Here is a 21,584-nt window from a genome sequence, read left to right as displayed (position 1 = left end):
GGTTGAACCTAGGATAAAATATGTTGTTAGGGGCAGGATTGTGGTTTGGGGAAAAGTGGTTAAACAGTTGGTTTATTAACTACCCTTGTATGGACTTCAGATGTGGGCTAGCTTAGTGAAGAGCTGATACAGCATATATATGTCATCTATATATATTTGATACTAGGAATATCATTAGAACTGTGGCTACAGAAAAAAATGGAAGGAGAATTTTGGTCTATTTCTCAGTCCTGCAGGGGTCACAGGTCTGAGTAATTGCATATACTGCATATGTGTATATCAGTCACCCAAAACTTCCAGGCCAGAGTATTTCATATAGGTGTTACCTGACACATTTGAAGATAGGCCTAATATAACCAGTTTTGTCCTTAGTCTGAGGTGATAGTGATGTTTTAAGTGACGAACTTAAACTAAAAGTTCAGAACTTAAAGTTCAGTTTAATTTCTTAGTGGATATTGATAACAGTGGCATTATTAATACTAGGATTTAGCTTGCAGATATAGGTAGAGATAAGGAAAAGAAGGAATGGAAGATCATTTTTGCTGAATCACTATGAACTTCAAAATTCTGATAAGCCTTGCTTTTAGAAAAGGAAAAGGCTTAAATTCAGTTTTCATGGATCTTCTTGTTACATGGATATCATGGATGTTAGCGTTAAAGTTAGAAACAAAGTGAAGAAAACAAGGGCAAAGATGTTTGCTACCACTCTGAGATAATCTCTGCGATTATGGCTACTGCTAGGGAAGACAAAAATAGACATCAAGATTTTGGTTTTTTGCTGAACTGTCTATGAGTCCTAAAGCTACTGATCGCGGCAAAAGCTTGTTTCCTTTGGTTTGAGCTGGTGGTTGTCTGAGTGTCTTATGATGGGGGTTAGAGGTAGGACTAGGCTTGGGGGAGTTTCCTGCTGTCCAGTCTTACATGGAGCTAAATATTTAAGTATGGATTTAAAGCAGAAGAAACAATTAATTAATCATATAAATTCTGGTGCCATTATTCATTAATTAGCTACCTTGAAGCTAGGATAGGGATTTTAATTATGACTAAGGTTTTGCTTTTGGAGAAAAAAACATGGAGGAATTATTCTTCTTACTGAATTTTCAATAAGCCCCTACAGACTTATGGTTCATATTTTGTTTTGATATAGTTACAACTTCCCTTTTTTTCACTAAAGTTTGGATAATGGTTACAATTTTGAAGGAGAAGGAATGTTGATCTTGATCTCTCAAATCCTAACTCTTATCCCAACCCTAACCTTCCTTTTACATAGATGCAATAACTGCAAAAACTGCATGAATTGCTTAACTACATTAAGCAAAAAACATTCCCATCTCTTATCCTATCCATGCAGCTATGCAGGATTTAGCCAGCAATAGTATTCAGTACCTCTTATTTTCTTGTCCTTAATCCTGATGGAGCTGCATTGGTTTACATCATTTAACAAGTCGGTCTCCACGTATTTTACAGTTTTCTATGAATTTTCCCCTTTAAATATTATTATATAAACTATTAAAAATACAAAACCATATAGGACTTTTTTTTAAAAAAAAAAGGTTGAAGAGGAAGGAACCAGACCTAGAATTAAATCAAATTTGGTGGATATTTCCGAACACATACTCTGTAAAATATATGCATCATTGGTTCATGTTGCTATGTTGTCTAGGTGACGAAATTATCAGGATGAAAGATGATTACAAAAGGAATACTTCAGAAAGTAGAGTAAGCATAACAATAGTCAATATTTTATTTAGTGATCTTGTCATCCTCTTTCTGGTCTCTGTTCATACAGCATACAGTGGTGAACAAGCTTTTCAGTTTCTGTGTGAGTAAAAATGCCTACATGGGAGAATATCTTTGTGGGCAGCTGAGGTATTCTGATGATTTGTGGGTTTTATATGTATTTTGCTCTTGGTTTGCATACTGAGATCCAAACTGATACCACCCTATAGAAAGAAAACCATGCAGGTAATTTTTCCAATTCAGTGGAATAAATCCCATTGTGTTCTGTAGTCTGAACCTCAGGGGGTATCTGTTAACTGGTTAGCTTATTTCTAAAGAGAAGTTTGAAATAAATGAGAGAAAAGACCACTAATGCATCGGTTGCTATATTACAGGTTGGATTCATGAACGATGGTAGAATCATAGCCACAGATTTTCAGTGCTATATAAATGGTGGCTGTACAAAAGATGAATCTGAGTTGGTAAGTCCTTTTTCACTGATACCACTTACACTGACTGAACTGGCCACAAAAAGAAAATAACAGTTCTTTGTCACAATTTATTTCTCTTAAGAATATGTCTATTCCTGTTAAGTATAACTCTCATCTGCCTAAGGTAAAAAAGTGTAAAATAAAAAATCTGTGGTGCAGATGTCATTTACAGAATATCATTAAGAAGGTATAATATTTCCTGTCAGGTGATATTGGACAATTCAGATTTAAAAGTTCAGTGAAGACAGAGAGACAAGTTTTATTAGGTACCCTATTATCATAAAGTTATTCCTTCACTTTCCCAAAACTGAAGGTCTGATTTTTCCCTCAGTAATGCTTCTTTATGCTGTTGTAATTCCTATGAGTTAAATGTACTTTCTCTGATTTAAATGCAGTTTCTTTACTTACACTGGTGTAAAAAACAGCAAAACAGGCCTCCTGAGTATAGTTCTACTCCCCCTTAGAACAATTTCATCTCATTGGTCTTTTGAGCATCTTTCACGGGTTTCACTGCCTTTTTAAAGGAAATTTATCCATTTTAACAACTATAATCTCTTATTACAGGTGATTGAGTACATTGTGTTGAAAGTGGACAATGCATATAGTATCCCAAATCTCCGAGTCAGGGGCCATGCCTGCAAGACTAATTTGCCTTCTAATACTGCCTTCCAAGGATTTGGGTTTCCCCAAGCAGGCCTGTTTGTGGAGACCTGTATTGTGGCTGTGGCAACTCAGACTGGCCTACCACATGAGAAGGTAAAAGAACTAAGACTGCCAAATAAAACCTGGGATAATAAGAGATAATAAGAGAATAATAAGAGAATTCTAGGACCTAGACTGTCAGAAGCTCCTTGTGCTTATGCCAGTTCTTGTAGAACCAGATCTACTAACTTTACTTGGGCTGAATAGTACTTTATTCAGCACCTATGCTTCCATGGAATAATATTTGATACAATACAGATAAGAGTGGAGAAAACTGGCCCAGGATCTGTTGCAAAACATTTGATGACTGTGATTCATATGACCAGCTTCAGTCAAAACAGTATAATCTCTAGTACTGTGTGACCGGTTTGAGATCACTTTGTGTATGTTCAGTTGTCAACTGCATCTCAGCCTCTCAGAACTGGACTTTCCATCTTTTGTGTCCATCCATCTATCAACAGTTTAGTTAGCTGGCTCCCATCATCTCAGTTACCAGGTTGACACTTCTGGCTTCTTCCCAGTCTTCAGAGAGGGTTTCCCAACAGTTTTAGTTGTCACCATTTCCTCTCCAACCTTCACGATCTTCCTTACACACTGCCTTGAGAGTGTAAGCTTTTCCTCTTTTGCATGTACCAACCTCTTGTATATACAAACTATGGTTTATAAATCATTTTACCTTCCTTGGATGCCAACCATCATGTCTTTTCCCTATTTCTTTTAATCTTTTCCCTTTCCCATTTACTTGCTGTCCTTTACCGCATTTCAGGAAAGCTTTTCAGACATATCTCCAAAGGTGAAACAGTTTTTTAGCTTTAACTTCTGGTTTCACTTATCCATCTGCTGTCCCCAACCCCAAGCTTTGCTCCACACTTTTGACTGACTTCCTCATGTCACCTTAGTGCCTTGCTCAGAGCTGCTGTAAGCAGTTTCCTTACATGTCACAAGTGTTCTCTCACTGCTTGAGATTTACCAGGTATCCATTCTACTCTTCTTTCACCGCTTTTGAGCTTCTCACCATGTTGTTCTGTGTTTTTTCTCTAGTCTTATTTACAATTTGAGTTTACCAACCTTCTTTGCGTTGAGTAGTCCCTGTGAACAATCCCGCTGACACCACTTAAGTTCACAGACATTTGACATGAGAAAAAAAATCAGGCTATTTGAGCAGTGATTTCCTTCGAGAAAGGGAAACGACATTATGTTTATTATAGATAAGTATTATTTCATTACATCACTCTATATGTCATTATATTGCATATAATATGTCAATATATTATAAGGCAATGTTTATTTTCAGCACTGTGTAGATTTGTTTTCTGTTTAGGTTAGGGAAATAAACATGTACAAAGGAGTTAATCTAACATCCTTCAAAGAAGAGTTTGATGCAGAGAATCTGTGGAAATGTTGGGAAGAATGTCTGGACAAGTCTGACTACTACAGCAGAAAAGCAATGGTGGAAGAATTTAACATGAAAAATTATTGGAAAAAGAAAGGGATTGCCATCATTCCCATGCAGTTTTCTGTTGGATTTAATGCAACTTATTTTCATCAGGTGACCTCTTTGAAATAGTGCTTTCACGATCCAAGATCTCTACTTTTCTCTCCAAAACTACAGGAAGCATAATCTCTACAGGCAGGAAGGAAAGAGAAAGAGAAAAGAATTCCAACATGCTGGACTAGCATAAAATATCATCCACTGAGATATACTTTCTTTTAGAAAGAATATCACTGTATCTGGCTGATATCTTTATAAATGCTTACTCAGTATGAAATGGGGCTTTGAGCAACCTGATCTAGTGAAAGATGCCCGTGGTCATTGCAGGAGAGATTGAACTAGATGAACTTCCCTTGGCTGAACTAGATGATCTTCCCTTGTGTTGAAGGTGCCTCCCAACCCAAACCATTCTATGATTCTATGATTATTCACCTCACAAAAATGTTAATTTCTAATTCCCAACATGCTATCTTTAGCCAGCATAAAGCTAAATGTAAAAATGTGGAACTCAGAACCTTCCATAATCTGGTCCATAGTGAGAAAAATTATCACTCCTATAGTTCAGATAGTCCCATTTATATGATAGGTTAAGCTCTGCAACTGGATTTTTTAGTGGCTCAAGATAGTGGTATTTCTGGGAAAATTTTCCAGCTTTTTTTTTTTTAATTCATGCCTTGAACCAAAAATTCTTTCAAGTGAGTTTCAGGCTAAATGAACAAACATTTTTATTTTTTTATCAGGGTACAATGCATGAAAAAGGAAATCCACATGGTTCATATGTTAGTTGTTCATTCCCTCTCTTGATTGTTTCTGCACAAGTTTGTAGATTAAGAGCTCAGAGAGACATTAATATATTTCATCCAACAATATTTGCATGGTAAAGAAACACCGCATCTACGGGTCACTATTCATCTGATACAAAAGGTCAAAAGAAAGGCATAAACAATGGTTACATTTCACCAAAACCTTAAAAATAAAGCTCAGTCGTTGCATTTGCAGAATCTAAATCTAAATCTTGGAGTTTAATCTTATCTCTGTCAGCTAAGACTCTATCTTACCTCAGCAAAATGTTATCTGATTGCAGACTTCACAAATTGGCACCAAAGAGACCACATGACCCTTATTTCTCAATGTAGAATTAATAACAAATAAAAAGAGGCACTGAGTCCTGGAGGCACTGTATTTCACAACACTTCTCAGGCTCTGCTGTTTCCTCTCTGAGTGTCGGTAGCTGATTGCACGCTACAGTGAAATGTCTCTTTACAGAATTTCTAGTTCCTTTTCATATCCACTTGTTCCTTCATAGGAGTGGAAGACTTGTATGGGATTGATTTCCTTCATCACCATTCCTTGGGAAGTTATTTGTTTCCAATTTTACCACGAATGAGAGTTCATCATTTCCATTCCTCTCTGCTTCTTGCATTTCCCCTGTTTAAGATAGCTATTTATTAACACAGGGCTGCACCAAAATATGAACAGACAGTGAATCAGGTTCTAAGCCATCCTCTGGACAGCCTATGAGAGAGAACGGAAAAGCGGTTGTGTCATTGCGCCATCAGAATTATATACTATGAACATCAGTTTATTATTGCCCTTTATGGATACATGCAAACAAAAGGGTCTAGGACTAATCTCTCAGATTCAGAAAAACAGGAGTACAACTCTGCTATTGTTTGTTCTAAAATAAAAGTTCTGTAGATGTTCATAGTAGGAGATACCTGCCATCTGTCCAAAATGCCTTTGATTCCAGGTTCAAATTCTGCTCTGTCCTCCTCTTATTGTGTATGAGGCGGGAACAGTATCTGGGGCTACACAAACATTATAACTAGAGCCAGCATGTTCTTAATTCACCCAATTTCACAAGAAGAAAAACATGCTTTTTTGTTATTTGAAATAAATACTGTGATCCCTGCAGAACTCCTGTGAATAACTACTAGCTCTGTCCTGTCTTAGAGCAGTGAAATTTGTTATTTTCAGATTGCTGAAGAATTTCTGCTCCCTTTTAGTAATACACTGAGTCTTGTGAATTAACTCTGTCTTTGCCTTCCTCTTTTTCTTATGCACCTTTGTTCAGTGCAGTAAGAAAATTACCAAGTTTCTGTGGCTTTTCTCTAGGCTGGAGCTCTCATCCATATCTATATAGATGGGTCTGTGCTAGTCACTCATGGTGGAATTGAACTGGGACAAGGAATTCACACAAAGATGTTACAGGTGGGTGAGTTAGCATCTGAGGGTAAACAAAATACAGCAAGAAAGATAACTGAGCTAAAAGAAAGTGCAATAGGCAAATTCTTTAGACGTAAGAAAGCTAAGTTTAATACTGGGTTGTTGCTTCTGAGTTACTGACGAAGACAAAACTTAGGAAAAATATAAGCTATAATCAAAGTGATCTTTCCAGACCTGGAAAGGAGATTAACATCTTTGTGGTAACATCACTGTTATCAGGATAGCTAAGGCACAGACTCAATGGCTCTTTTCAGAGGGATTTAAAGTGCTGAAAATTTAACTTTGTAGTGTATCCAACACTAGTTATAATATCAGTTAATTTTATGCATTTCTGTAAATAGTGATAAACAAAACTATGTGCCAAAAAAGTAATTTTGAAGCTAAAATCAGGCCACTCCTTCAAATGAGCTGAATGAACATCTGAATATTAGAACACTGTGAAACACAATAAAGTGGGAACACAAACTAACCAAGTCATTTCAAACGAGATAGATAGATAGTCACCAATCACTTCCTTATTTCCCACGTGCCTTAGCAGAGGTTCCAGGAGGATCTGCTCCATGATCTTCCCAGGCACAGAGGTGAGACTGACTGGCCTGTAGTTCCCTGGGTCTTCCTTTTTTCCCTTTTTGAAAATGGGGGTTATGTTTCCCCTTTTCCAGTCAGTGGGAACTTCACCAGACTGCCACAACTTTTCAAATACAATGGAAAGTGGCTTAGCAACTTCATCTGCCAGCTCCCTCAGGACCTGTGGATGGATTTCATCAGGTCGCATGGATTTAGGTACCTTCAGGTTCCTTAGATGGTCTCGAACCTGATCTTCTTGTACAGTGGTTGATTTTTCATTCTCATAGCTCCTGTTTTTGCCTGGTCCTTCAACTCAGGAGGTGTGAGGAAAAAGGTTTTATCTTATCTTCTATTGTCTGAAATTATTTATATAATATTTGTTTTACAGAATAATTGCTAAGGAAGACTTCTGTCTTTGTACTAATCATAGTATTAATGTTGAATTAGGTCATTTATCTGTGTGTGTATATATAAAGAGAGATGAATGGCAGGATGAATTCCTGACTTGAGATTACATCTCCAAGTGGGACTGAATATCTTTTTGTTTACTTTTGTTACAGATTGCCAGTCATGAATTGAAGATATCATTGTCATATATACACTTCTGTGAAACAAGCACAACTGTACCCAACGGCAAATACACAGCAGGATCAGTCGGAACAGAAATCAATGCAAGAGCTGTCCAGGTTAGACTTATTACCATTTTTTCACATAATCAGTGGTTCTGCTGAATAATTAATATCTCTCTGAGGATTCATAGTTTTGGTTTTGTTTTGAGCAGCTTTGAGTTCTTCTATCTCCAAATCTCTCTTGCTAGTTTTTTTTATATGCATAGTTGAAAGCAAGGCAAACTACATAACACTGTTAAAAAGGGTCACTTTTTTTTGGCTCTACTGTATAAGATTTACAAATTAGATGGTTTTTTTAGATCGCTGCTAGATAAATTTATGGATCTTAACTTTATTCTGTATTTAAACACAATTTAAAGGAAAATCAGGCATAAGTTTTATTTCAGGTACTTTTTTTAATAATCAAACACCTTTATCCACTTGAATGTTTTGGGACCAATTCTGCTTTCATTTAATTTGTAGTAAAACATTCAAGCCAGTGGTTTTCTATCTAGTAAATCCGAATAGGAAAGACAGGTCATAGAATCATAGAATCATCTAGGTTGGAAAAGACCCTTGGGATCATCGAGTCCAACCATCTACCCTACTCTACAAAGTTCTCCCCTACACCATATCCCCCAACACCACATCTAAGCGACTCTTAAACTCATCCAAGGATGGTCCTTTATCTTCTTTTTCTAGATGATTTCAGTGATAGCCTGGTATGTGAAGACTTTAGTTACATTAGAGCAGATGCCAATGCCACTCTTTGCAAAGTGCTTCTTTGTAGCTGGCAGTTACCTACAGAGAAAACTGTAGGTAAATGAACAGTTATGGCCCTCAGAGTGAATTTAACAAACTGACTTCACCAAGAAAGAACTTGTATTGCTTTGAAATCAGCAGATAAATTTGGGTTTGCAGGTTGGTCAATGATGCCCAACTTTCTTCCTCCCTAGGATGCTTGCCAAATCCTTTGGAAGCATCTGGACCCCATATGAAGAGACAATCCTAATGGCAAATGGGAAGACTGGGTAAATGTCTCTCTCTGTTTCTTACTATTTGATTATGATTAACCCATCAGTGTACAGTGAAAGCTGTCATTCTTCTGGATGGAGGAAGGGCCCTCCCTGTGTGAGGTAAACTGGAGGAGAGAAACAGAGGAAACTGTAAAAGCAAGTGGTGCAACATAATGTCCTGATAAATCTGGCCAACTTTAGAGTTTTTGCAATATGTCTATTCCTAAAGACTCATTCAGAGCACAAGGGAATGTAAAGTTTTTACTCAGAGCTCCTTTTTCTTTAAAATAGTTTTTTAAAGTTTTGCTTTTTCTTTAAATATGAGATAAAGAATTTTTAATTTTCTCTCTTTAATAATGAGTACACCTTTTGCAGATCAGTGAGGCTCACAAGCGGAGCATCAGTCTTTCAGCTACTGGCTATTTCAGGTAAGGAAAACCATTAGTCTTTTTTAATTTCTTGTCATCGGAGATGCTACTTTGTCAGAAAGTTGCAGGAAGGATAAAAATGTCCCCATTCAGCCTTCTCAAGGCCATATCAGATGCAGCACACAAATGATTAGGAAGTTGCCAGGACCAGAGACTGCAGTGTTTAGACAAGAGGAATTCTCTTCAATGCACATTGATTTCAGAAACACTTGATATCCTTGGCTGGCTAGTTTAATAGTTGATGCACAGAGTCTTCTCTAAGGTCAACTACAGTAGGACACAGGAGGCCCACAAGCAATTTTGTTCCACAGCCATCACGGTCTGCAACTCTCCTATCCTCCCAAACCATCCCACACAACATATCAGTGGTGCTACCCTTTGACTACAGAGACCCTATGAAAATAGTTAGCTTAGAGAGTGTATGATATATCATGTTATATGATTCTTGTAGGGGTCTCAACAGTGAGGACAAGGATAACTTTTCAGGGTAGGGGTGGGTATCTTGATCAAATTCATCTATCTGAGGGATGTTCTTACTTCCTCCAGAGGTTATGTTACAAACATGGACTGGGACACAAAGAAAGGCCATGCGTTCCCATGTTTTCTCTTTGGAGTTGCATGTTCTGAAGTAGAAATTGACTGTTTGACAGGAGCCCACAAGGTGATGTCGAAAAATACAATGAACTGGAAGTAGTGTTGGGTGAATTTCCCACCATCATTACATTCACACAACAATTTTTTTCTTTTTTTTCTTTTGACTACGAACAAAGACATAGTTTGTTAGATGTACTCAACAAAACACCAGCAGAACAATTAACGGCTATAGTGCCCTTTACAATATCATTTGTTTGTCCTGTTCTTGTGATAGAAGTCTAATGTTAACCATAAGAATAAGAAACACTATGAGAACAGTAGAAAATAAAGAAGATTTAATGTTTCTATCATATATGGTGGCTTTGAAATTCAATTAGACCTTCTGAACGTCTCCCTACAGGTCTTCAACAAGACCATATCATTAGTTACAGTCCCCTTTTTAAGAGAGTTACATTTAAAACAGGTGAAGCCACGTTCACATAACATGACTTGTTGCAAAAGGAGATTTAGCACAGGAATAGCTCTCAGCAACATTGCATGGAGACCAATCCAAGGTCTTCTGGCTACTGAGCAAGCACATTTGGCTCCAATGACTGGCAGATATCTAGTAGCCCATGTGGAGCGAGACTCCAAAATCACTGAGGTCTGTGAACCCACCAAGCTGGGATTTAGGAGGAGAAGCCACTGGACCTTGTCCTTCCCTCTCCCCTCCCTGAACTTCCATGCAGGTGACTGTGCTTCTGCACTCATAACAAAGCATAGAAAGTGGCAAAATATCACTTCAAGCAATTCAGATTCTATAGGAGAACACGCAACAAAGCCATTCTTGAATTCATGATCATCCTGTTACTTATGGGACGTGCACATCATGTTCCAAGTTTCAGACAACCACCAAAAATGCATTATCTAGACGAACTCTCCATCAACACAGCCCATCTCAAGTAGCTTTCCTATTTCAGAATAAATTTGTAATATTTGTGATGATACATCTTTCATGGGTTAGACTATATATTATTTAGGATCCCTTTGTTGTTGTGTATTTTAAATATAACATTATAACACCTTTTATTTGTTTGACAGAACATCAGAACAGACATTGTCATGGATGCCTGTTTTAGCATAAATCCAGCTATAGATATAGGACAGGTATGAACTTCCATAGTTTTGCTTTATATTAGATGTTAGTGAACATCCCCCTTTGTGACTAAATGATTGCTGTTATTGTTCAATTTAATAGCCACCAAAGCCTACGAGACACTAACCATTAACACTCAAGCATGATGGAGTGACAATGTACTAGTATTTGGTTTTATTTGCAGCTATAAATAATACTAGCTTAATTTTTCTACTTCTTGTTCATCTACTGAGAAGTGATGAGAAAAGAAGATCCAACAGATTTTGTAAATGTCTTGCAGGATTAGTACCCTGAATCTCTTTATGACTTTTTCCTGTTCAATTTACTCTACCCCAGAATTACTGACTGAAGGCTAAATCTTAACCAGCTGCAGAGTACTGTTGACTTATCACTGTTTGATAAGAAATTCAAATGTAATGGAAAAAGCTATTGACATGGAACAGACCTTTCTTTAAAGATCTGTTATATCCATAGGTTTCTATTATGAATTCAACAACCTATACCTACATACAAATTGAATAGTGACAAAAGTGGTGTTACTCACTAATAGTTTGCAAGTAAGAAAGTGGTGGTGAACTCATAGTGTAAAAAATATTTGTCATTTCCTTTCAGAATCAAAGGAAATGTTCCCAAAAATATGACCTAAATTTAAAAGCTTTTCTTATCCTGCTTATTTATCCTATTACAGGCTCATCCTCAAGTGTTTGTCCTTAGCCTAAAAGATTACGTTTCTGTTGCACGTTCAAGAACTGCCAAATTTGTCAAATCATTCTTTCTTAGCAGTTCAATTCTATGCTCACCTTGCACCAGTGTTTACGTCACCACTGTCATAGTCCAGGTGTCTACTCAGCAGTTGTTCTTTCCTATGTTAGGCTGGCCTCTTACAACCTATCAGCTATTTGTGTCTGAGATGTTTTTCTCTAAAAGAAATTTCATTGGTTGTCTGCAAATCTTTTTAAGCAAATAACAGATTGAGCAGGCTATTTATGTCATAGTCCCTGGGCAAATATCTCCTCACTGGAGGTCCTGTGGGCAATAAGCTTGAAGTCAGTGGATTTGACTCAACTCTTAATTTTGCCAAAGTGAATCAGAGGTAGTGGTACAAGTTACAGTGAATTTAGCCAGGAATAAGGAAGAGTAGAACTTGAGCCAATGAAAATACTTGTATAAGTCAAATGAGGACAGCTTGGTCCTATTTTAGTCTATGTTGGCTAATTTCTACTTTTGCAAGGAAAGATGCCAGTTTATGTGTAATCTTAGAAAGTAAGTCCAATTGTATATATGATTTTGTATTTTAAAATGACTGAATGAAATGTAAAAGTTTACCTTTTTTTCTTTGCTCAGATTGAAGGGGCCTTCATTCAGGGAGTTGGTCTTTATACCTTAGAAGAAATCTACTTCTCCCCAGAAGGAGAGCAGCTCACTCTTGGCCCAGATACATATAAGATCCCTGCCATCTGTGACATTCCTGAGCAGATCCATGTCTATTTACTGCCAAATTCACGCAACTCAATTGCTATCTATTCTTCCAAGGTAAACTTGCCAAACTTACTATTTGTAAGCATACCAGGTGATTCTGCTGCAAAATTGTAAGCGAATGTAGGGTATGGTAGACTTCCCCCCCCCCCAAAAAAAATAATTCCAGTTTCTGCCATGGAATAAATGGTACTTAAATAGTGAAACACCAATGTTCTGAGTTTTTGGACTAATTTTCTTCCTATGACTTATTGGTATTACAGTAGCACTTAGAAACCCTAATCAAAATTGAAACTTTTTTGTACCTACATGTTGTGCTATACATCAAGAGTCCATCCTGAAGAGCTTAAACTTCCTAGACAGGAGAAAGGATGGAAGAAGGAAATATTATAATCCTTTTTAAGGCAGAGAAGTCATGACACGAGATAAGTGACCTTTTAGAATCTCACAGGAAGCCTATGATAAGTAGGGGAATAGAACCCAGTTCTTCCATTAACCATGGCAGAGCACCATTATTTCTGTTTTAAGGGTACATCATCTTCTGAGAAGGCACCCCATACTAGAATTGAGCACTGTTCATAGACTAAAAGAAAATAAAAATTTTAAAAAGCACCTCAAAATGAGAATTAAAGGGGAGTGTAGGCCTTCAGCTACTAAAGGACAGGAATGCCCACTCTTCCAGCCTCAAATCTAAAGCAGGTATGACAAAGTGTCCTGGTCCAACCCCAATATGCAGCTCATCCCCACACAGCTACTCACTCACTTGCCCCTGGTGGGATGGGGAAGATAATTGGAAGGGTAAAAGTGAGAAAACTCATGGTTGAGATAAAGGCAGTTTAGTAAAGTAAAAGCTGCATGTGCAAGCAAAGCAAAATAAGGAATGGAATTTATTCACTACTTCCCATTAGCAGGCAGACATTTAGCCACCTCCAGGAAAGCAGGGCTGCATCACATGTAACGGTTACTTGAGAAGACAAACACCATAACTTCAAATGTCCCCCTACTTCCCTCTTCTTCGTCTTCGTCTTCATGATGTCATATGGTACGGAATGTCCCTTTGGTCAGCTGGGGTCAGCTGTCTGAGCTGTGTCCCCTCCCAACTCCTTGTGCCTCCCCAGCCTACTCGCTAGCAGGGCAGTCTGAGAGGCAGAAAATGCCTTGATGCTGTGTAAGCGCTGCTCAGCAGTAACTAAAACATCCCTGCATTATCAACACTGTTTTCAGCACAAATCCAAACACACAGCCTCATTCTAGATACTATGAATTAATTCTATCCCAGCCAAAACAAGTACCCAAGAGAATGGGAATTTCCAGAAGAAAATCTACTCCTTATTCTTATGGCCTTACATAGTGCAAATGAGTAAGCAAACTCTTCCACATGAAAAAAATAGATAGAGACAAAGGGCACATTTCTTATCACAATTAGACAGCACAAACTTTATCCATGCAAAAGGGGCTAAGGGGGTGGTGAGGGTGGGTGTCTGTCTTTCCTGTTTCATCATGTAGAATTAATTCCATTTGGATATAGAAAAGGTAGTTTATGTGAGAAGTCATGAATTATTTCATGCCTTTATAATGTGAGCACTGAGGTTCAAGCAGGAAGCTCTTTTGATAGTATAGCTGTCTTGTGAATTTTAAAATGATCCCCATCGTCCAAAACCTGGGCCTTGGATGTTTTTCTGATTTGAAAGTTCTCGGAGATCCAAAGAAAATTGTTGAATCCAACTACGCTAGACTTGACCAAATACTGAGCTGGTGTGATTCAGTGTACTTTAGATAACTACAGTGGAGATGTGCTGATTTAAGTCTCTGCTGCCAGTTTCTAAGGCCAATCTCTCCAGCTGCCTCTTTCCTCTGTCAGGGCATGGGTGAGGCTGGATTCTTCTTGGGCAGCTCAGTGCTCTTTGCAATACGAGATGCGGTGGCTGCTGCACGGAAGGAAAGAGGACTGCCCCTGGACTTCACACTGAACAGCCCTTTGACTGTCAAGCGGATTCGCATGGCCTGTGATGATGTCTTTACTGAGATGGTAAGGTTGGTTTTGTTTCTTTCGTGAGCTAGCCATCTCCTCAGTTCTGTGCACATAGACTGATCAGTGAGCCAAATCTCTTTTCTTCAACACAATTAGCAGAGCTTTGCAGTTTATTTAATCAGTGGCGCTTTGCTCAGCTATGTTGACAGAATAACATGAACTGACAGTCCAGAACTGAGGAACCTGTGCTCTTTCTTCAGTGGTAACAATTCCAATTTACATATCTCCTTTAATCTAAAAGCCCTTGATAGTACTTTTCAGATTATAGTCTGCCTTTGTCTTTAGTATCCCTTTATTTGCATCCCTTTTAGGAATTATGACTCTGTCTAGACACAGAGTAGGTGTGCTCCCTCCTCCTGGTCTAGACTGATTTCACCTTGAACCACGTGAAGGGAACCCAGTTTCCTTCTTTTCTTCCTTGGAAACCAGGGAGATGGAAATATGGGCTGATAAGCATCCATATGTTGTCACAGCATTGAGTAAGAACACAGGCTGGGTACACAAGAGCACTCCCAAATAAAAAAAACTTAGATTTATGTTTCCATGCAAGCATCACCATTGACAGTGACATCCACAGAATCTAAGGGTGCAAATTTAAGATATTCACTGTAAAGGCTAAATTGTCTAGGTCCCAGTTACTTCATAAAAACTCATTTTCTGTGGATGATCTGAAAAGTTTTCCTAGAGCTGCTAGAGTGAAGAAATCCTTGATTTTTATAAAAAAACAGAGGCCTAGCGATGATTCTTCTCACTGTACAATCCATTTCCAGCTAGGTTTATGAGACCCCTCCACCCCGACCTTCAGGTCATGCTCTCTCTTCTTTATTTTCTGGAATGAAGAGACATTCAGCAAACACTGAAATGACAGGGCCTAAGAAGGACAACGGACTCGAGATACCCAAATCTTCTTCCTTTTTTTTTTTTTTGACAAAAGTGCAAGATTCCCATTTTCTGCCTATCTCAGGCTTTGTAATTACTTTGTAGATTTGATGTGTAGATTTGAGAGCAGTGCAGCTCCCCACTCTGGAAGTGCAACACAGTGCCAACTTTGGCTGGTTTTGACATACCACTATCTTCTAACTTCCCTCCCACACAGATGGAATAGGTACCCACAACTGGAGGACTGTGCCCGTCTATTGGGATTTCCCCCCCACTCACTGAAGTTATTTGTATGACCATCTGTGTGCTTTGCCTCTGCTTTCTTCAAAATGAGAATGCCAAGAAAATGTACACTCACCCTTGCAGTTTTCTGTGTCTGTCTTTCCAGAGTAATGCTTTCAATCTGCTCCTCTTGTATCTTGTGCTTCCCTCACTAGAAGGGGTTGGCAGGACAGAGCAGTAGCCTGCTGGAGAGTACTTATTTTTGTAGGACTATGAGGCAGGAGCCAACTTCCCTCCCCCTATCTGTCCTAGCCAACAATGATCACGCAAGAGCTTCTTCAGAAAGGAGGACAAGATGGGAATGATGACATTGTTTTCTGATTTAATAGCTTTAGCCACTAAAACAGGTGGTCCACTGTATTTGTCCTTTTGGCACTGTAAAAGTAGATATATCTGGAGTAGCTTAATACACTGTCACTTGCCCAAAACTTCTGTTTTTATAAGTTGAAGAGAAAAAGGGAAAAAAGGAACATAAAAATTAAAGGAGTAAAGCAGAGGAGCAATTATCAAACAGATAAACAGCAAGAGTTTAGCAGCTATTCTCCCCTCAATCCATAGTCAGTTAAACTAACAAATGGTTTAAGGGCCTGGAAAATAGGAAACACCAGACCAAACTGTGACAAAGTCCATTAATTAAAGCTTTCAACTTAAAAAGCCCTGTGAACCTGGGTTTGAACAACTCTGTTGTACCCCAGGCTGAAAATTTCTCTATGAAAAGTGACACCAGTTGGGTTAGGTGAACCTGCAGGCCCCTCTCCCAACAGCAGCCAGCTAGAGACCCCCTGACCTCAACCTGCCTGGAGGCTGGGGCTGTGAACTCCACATCCATCTACGTCTGTTTCCTTCTGTGCAGGATATCCAATGGTCAAGTCTTTCACAGTGATAGAATTTTTCATATTAACAGAAGTCATAAGATCAAGAACCTTTGTGGGCTAGGTGTTGTGCAAACACTTGGTAACAACTTAGAATTTAAATAAAGGTGAAGTTGTTATCCAGTCATCAGGAGCTGATATTCTATCTCCAGGAATGCCCTCAGAAATGCAGGATTTCCTTGCAAACATTGTGGCCTCCATGATTTAATGCAGTCTCATTAAACCATGTTGCATAATGAAACCTCTTAATGTCAGTTCCTCTAATCTGAGCCTTTCAGGCTGAGCTCACCTGTGCTATGGTGATGAGTTTAATTACCTGTTCAAACAAGCATGCCACTGTTGACTAAAGGTAAATTGGTTCATTTCACAGATCTTTATAACATGAGAAAGTGAGGATTTGTGTGTGTGCAATGACATTTAAATGGCTGATAACGAACATGCATTTCTGAATTACAGTAAGTTTTCTTTACCCTTAGCAAAATGATGTTGTTTTCTTTATATTTTCTTTCAGATTCCAAAAAATAAACCTGGAACCTATAAGCCATGGGCCATCAATATAGATTAATACTGCTTTCTTAAGTATGAAACAACCAGGTGACTTCTTCAGCCACTTACTGACTGAAAGCATTCCTGCAAGAAAGAACTGTAATACTTACAGATATATATTTTATCAGTCTTTGTAGGACAAGATATAAGCAGCAGTTCTATTGTCCTGCCAAGTAAGAGACGTCTCATTTTGAAACATACATTTATTTCTAAATCAAATTATGTTCCATGCTACACTGAAATAGTTCCGGAGTTATCTCATGAGCTTCAAAGAACTTGCATGCAATTTTGAAAATATCTGCCATTTTCCCACTTTACATCCAGTTTGAGGTTCACAACTGCTGTTATCCACTCTTTCTGTTGTTCTAGTACATGAAGATCTCAAAGATCAGAATTAGACACTACACAAATCAGTGATGGGCAATGTATCAAGATTACAGTAGAACAGAGATTCTGAAAGTACATACTGCCAAATGTTTTCTAGACACTGATATATTATTACTACCACAGTAACACTCCACAATAGCTCTTCACTTCCTGGTGGCCCCTCTCAGGCCTGTTCCATACCATTAGATCTCTCTGAACCGCTATCAACTTTGACCTCTCTTAGAGCTGGAGTATAATATATATAATATATTATATATGGAGTATAATAGCAGTGTAACTGCTATTCACTACATTGTTAGTGGTTGGTCCTCCTCTCCTTTGCTTTACTCACAATTTTACTTCTTTTGAGCAAAATGGTGACATAGAACATAGCTGATACATTCACTTGTAGGTAAGGAGAGGGCACAAGGTGAGGGAGATGTACTGCAGGCAGGAAGGATTAAATAGTAGGACATGTTCCCACTACCAGCTTTGAGTGAAGTTCATAACAGTGGTGAAGATTTCTGGGATAACGTAGAGATATAGGGGGACAGACCACCACATCTGTAAAACCTCATGCTCTTTTTATCAAAAACATTCATTTAGAAATGGGGTTGCCCATTGCAACCATCAGCAGGTATGCATAACAAAAGTGCAGCAGGTGACTGAGATGAAAAGGTAGAGAGGAACAGGGCTGAGAGGAAACAATGACAATAGAAGTTCATCATTAAAAATAGGTGTGTTAGCTCACAGTTTAACTCAGCTGTGCCAAACAACATTACTGACACTCTGACAGACATTGTTTTAGGAAGGAGGTTTTAAAGTGGTGCAGTGGCAGCTGCATGAATCTTGATGGGGCATTTCCCTATGAGGAGAGGAGGCCGAAAAGCAAGTGCAAAGGTGTCTGAGAGGGAGAAAAGGAAATGGCCGAGCCAAGCCAACATAGGTATGTGTATAAATGAATATTCAACTTTCACATCTGATAGTTCAAAGCAATAAAATTAACAGTAAGAATGCATTTGACAACATCATTGTGTACCCAAAACACTAGCGTAAGAAATAACTCTGGAGATACTCAATGGGTATCGCATCAGTTCAGATCCTGTACTCATTTACAAAAACAAAATAAATAAAATAAATCTAGACTATTTTCATTTATTTTAAGGGTGAGAGTGCAGGCTTAAATTAGCATAGTACAGAAGAGAGTGTGATGTGCACACACCCTCAAATAAGTCATATTTAGTCAAAATCCATAGAGGTACAATAAGGTTTTATTCCTTTACACATAAATTAATATTATAAGTAATGAGGAAATTGCTAGCTTATGTTGGTACAGTTTTCCTGTTCATTTCTATTAGTAAATCATAAGAGACTACAGCTAATGGAAAAAGCTCAACTGGCAATGTGCTTTGCAATTTCATAATACCAAAGACTTCAAGGACCTGACAGCAGGAACTATCATGTCTTTGTGTTTCTTTCTTTAAAATTAGATTTTTGCAATCTGTGATTTGTCTTCTTGTCTTTTTATTTAATTGTGATTTAGACAAATGCTCTCATTTTTGAATGAGTACTAAAGCAATCAGTGCCTTGAGTGCGGAATGAATGAACAAATATTTGCAAATATTAACGTGAAAATCTTCCTTCTGATTTCATTGGGCTGTTAAGTGGAATTTGCTTAAATATATCTTCAATAGAAGCAAACTTGCAAGGCACTGCCCTGCTCTTTCGTGACACTGTGATCTATAACCAGTATTGTTTCAAGGACAAAATAGCAATGAAAATGGGCTAGATGAAATCTGGCTCCTACTGACAATAAGAATGACCTGTGTTTGAGCTTAAAGGTCAAAACGTGTGACTTGGCGAGCCTGGTGCTTTGCCATTCATCTGCTGCAGTAATGAATTTTGTTGCAACAAACATGTTGGAGTGGGGCTGTGGGCCCTGGGGGGCCTTATGTACAGGTGACAGCAAGGGGGGAGATCTAGGACTGGACAGACTGTCTAAGGCCAATTACTGGAGGGGTCCTTAGGGTGTGTATATATACATACATTTCCTACTGAGAGACCCTCATGCTCATCAGTCAGAGAGAGGAACAGGATGAGGCCATCGGTGCTGTTGTGTCTCCATGAGTGTGGAGTGTTTCTGTCTGTGCTGATCTGTGTGGCCAGCTGTGTATATGTGTGTAGATGTTCTACACGTGTTTGCATGTTTGCTTGTTGAGAATAAACTCCCAGCCTTGCTACTGGTTGGACCTTGGGGAATGGAGGTGAGACTGATTCAGCCCCTAACATACTCGTCTAAAGAAACTGTATTTATTGTAATTGAGCCTCTCATAAGCACAGAGGAGTCATCTTGTACAAATGAGATAAATTGTATTATATTTCTAGATGCAATTACAAGCAATCTAGCTCCAGAAGGGATGGTGGTTTTATTTCCACATTTGTGTGTCCATACATGGCAAGCATAGGAACACATACCCAGTGTGTATCCATCTTGTAGAATGAACAAAACATTGATCTTAACGACTTGCAGGTTAAAACTGGAGTAAAACCTGGAAGAGCAGTGTAACTAAATGAATGCTGGGTTGGGCCATTTTGCAATGCCTGTAGCCCAGGCAAGATCAGACAGCGGAAGGTAAGCAGCCTCACTGGAGGTATGGCCTGACTTTAAGATAATCAATTGAATAAGACAGCGGGATCAAATGCAAGCTAACCAGTTCTGCTTGGACGAAAGGATTTTGCAGATAAAAGGTATGATTCTTTTTTTCTAGGCTTTAAATGTAATCTCTTCTACCTCTTGTATGGACAGATAAGGAACACTTATTTGCTTTCCTAAACATAGGTATTTTCAAGGATAAGGTTTTCAAAGAATGTCTACTGGAAAAAAATTACCAGAATTGGTGTGTTGCCCAGATTGTGAGTGGCTGATACCAATCACTTAGAGCACTGTATAAGAACACCAAAGGACAATACTTCTCCTCGCTTTCCTCTGAAAAATTACAATTTAGCTGAGAGGTATGACAACCTTTCTGCTAGGCTAGACAAGACAAAAGAAAAGAAAACAGCCAAGGAAGCGGTTTGTTGGGATAAAGATGAAATAGGGCTGGAGAAGACCTTAATTAAAAAGTCGTGGTTGTGCAGGTGACCCCACTTTCCCCTCCTGAAGCACAGTGACTCGCTCTGTTCATGTACCTGCTAACTGGTCATTTCAAGAGCTTTAGTCAAAGGAACATTATACTTTACACCTGGTAGAAATTTGGCAGCTGTGTAAGGTCCAGAGGGAAACTTGCAATCCCGAGGTTAGTTTAGTGGTTTGCCCTCTTAGGGAGCAAAGAGCCGAGTTGCAATTGCACCTCCTGTCCTGTATCAGCATGGAGAGTGTGTTCCGTGTTGTTATATTCCGTCTCGTAGACATCTCCGCTTACGCGCTGCTGTGTGGGTTTGGCAGCATTTGTTTTTTAGACAGTACTTGAAGGCCCTACGCTCACCGACTGGATTTGTTTATGCTGTCTGCTAATAGACAGACTGCTCCGCAGCCTGAAGAGAGGCTGAGACCTGGTATTGTAATTGCTAGTGAAAGAACCCACCTCGTAACTGCAGTAGAGAAGGCCTGTACTTCTGGAAATAAGAAATATTGTTCTATGTCAGACATAAGTCATTTTTAACTGATAACTGGCTGGAATACATGAAATCTTTATACAGTGATGTCATCATCAGGATCTGAGGAAAGCAGAAATGATTACGCCTGTAACAGCAAATGCAGGGCCTAATCGTGCAGCGGGTATGGTATTGACAAAGGTGCGAGGTTAAAATTGTAAAGTCTCATGAGCTTTTATAACTTCCCCACATAAGAAAAAGAGAGGCCTAGTAAACACCCAGAAGCTCTCATAGTTACTGAAAACCAGATTTGTTTGGAGGAACGCATGAGTGTAAGAACAGTCAAATGTACCTTTTGGAACGGAGTGTTCTTTAAGTATATAGTGTATATATATTTGTATAGCACCTAACATGAAGTCTAATCAAGATGGTAATAAAGAACAGACATTCATTCTGGGCATAATTTTAACACAGTAATCGTGTTTCTGATCCCTCTGATATACAGAGGGATCAGAAAGTACAATTTACATCAAGTAAATTGTATGGAACAGCTTGGCAA

General features: G+C 38.6%; 1 protein-coding gene across 1 annotated transcript in view; it reads left to right on the top strand.

Moving 5' to 3' along the window:
* The window catches only part of LOC141463431 (aldehyde oxidase 2-like), a 44,178-nt gene extending 27,094 nt beyond the window's left edge, over positions 1-17,084 (top strand). Inside the window, 12 exon segments of the mRNA XM_074145811.1 lie at positions 2,115-2,201; positions 2,775-2,966; positions 4,234-4,461; positions 6,520-6,615; positions 7,758-7,883; positions 8,762-8,836; positions 9,197-9,249; positions 9,796-9,910; positions 10,924-10,989; positions 12,323-12,511; positions 14,316-14,483; positions 17,031-17,084. Coding sequence (XP_074001912.1) covers positions 2,115-2,201; positions 2,775-2,966; positions 4,234-4,461; positions 6,520-6,615; positions 7,758-7,883; positions 8,762-8,836; positions 9,197-9,249; positions 9,796-9,910; positions 10,924-10,989; positions 12,323-12,511; positions 14,316-14,483; positions 17,031-17,084 — 1,449 coding nt within the window.
* Positions 17,085-21,584: the final 4,500 nt, after the last annotated feature.

The sequence above is a fragment of the Numenius arquata genome, chromosome 3 (assembly GCF_964106895.1).
Source record: "Numenius arquata chromosome 3, bNumArq3.hap1.1, whole genome shotgun sequence".
Classification (NCBI taxonomy): Eukaryota; Metazoa; Chordata; class Aves; order Charadriiformes; family Scolopacidae; genus Numenius; species Numenius arquata.
This window is presented reverse-complemented; position numbering and strand designations above follow the sequence as displayed.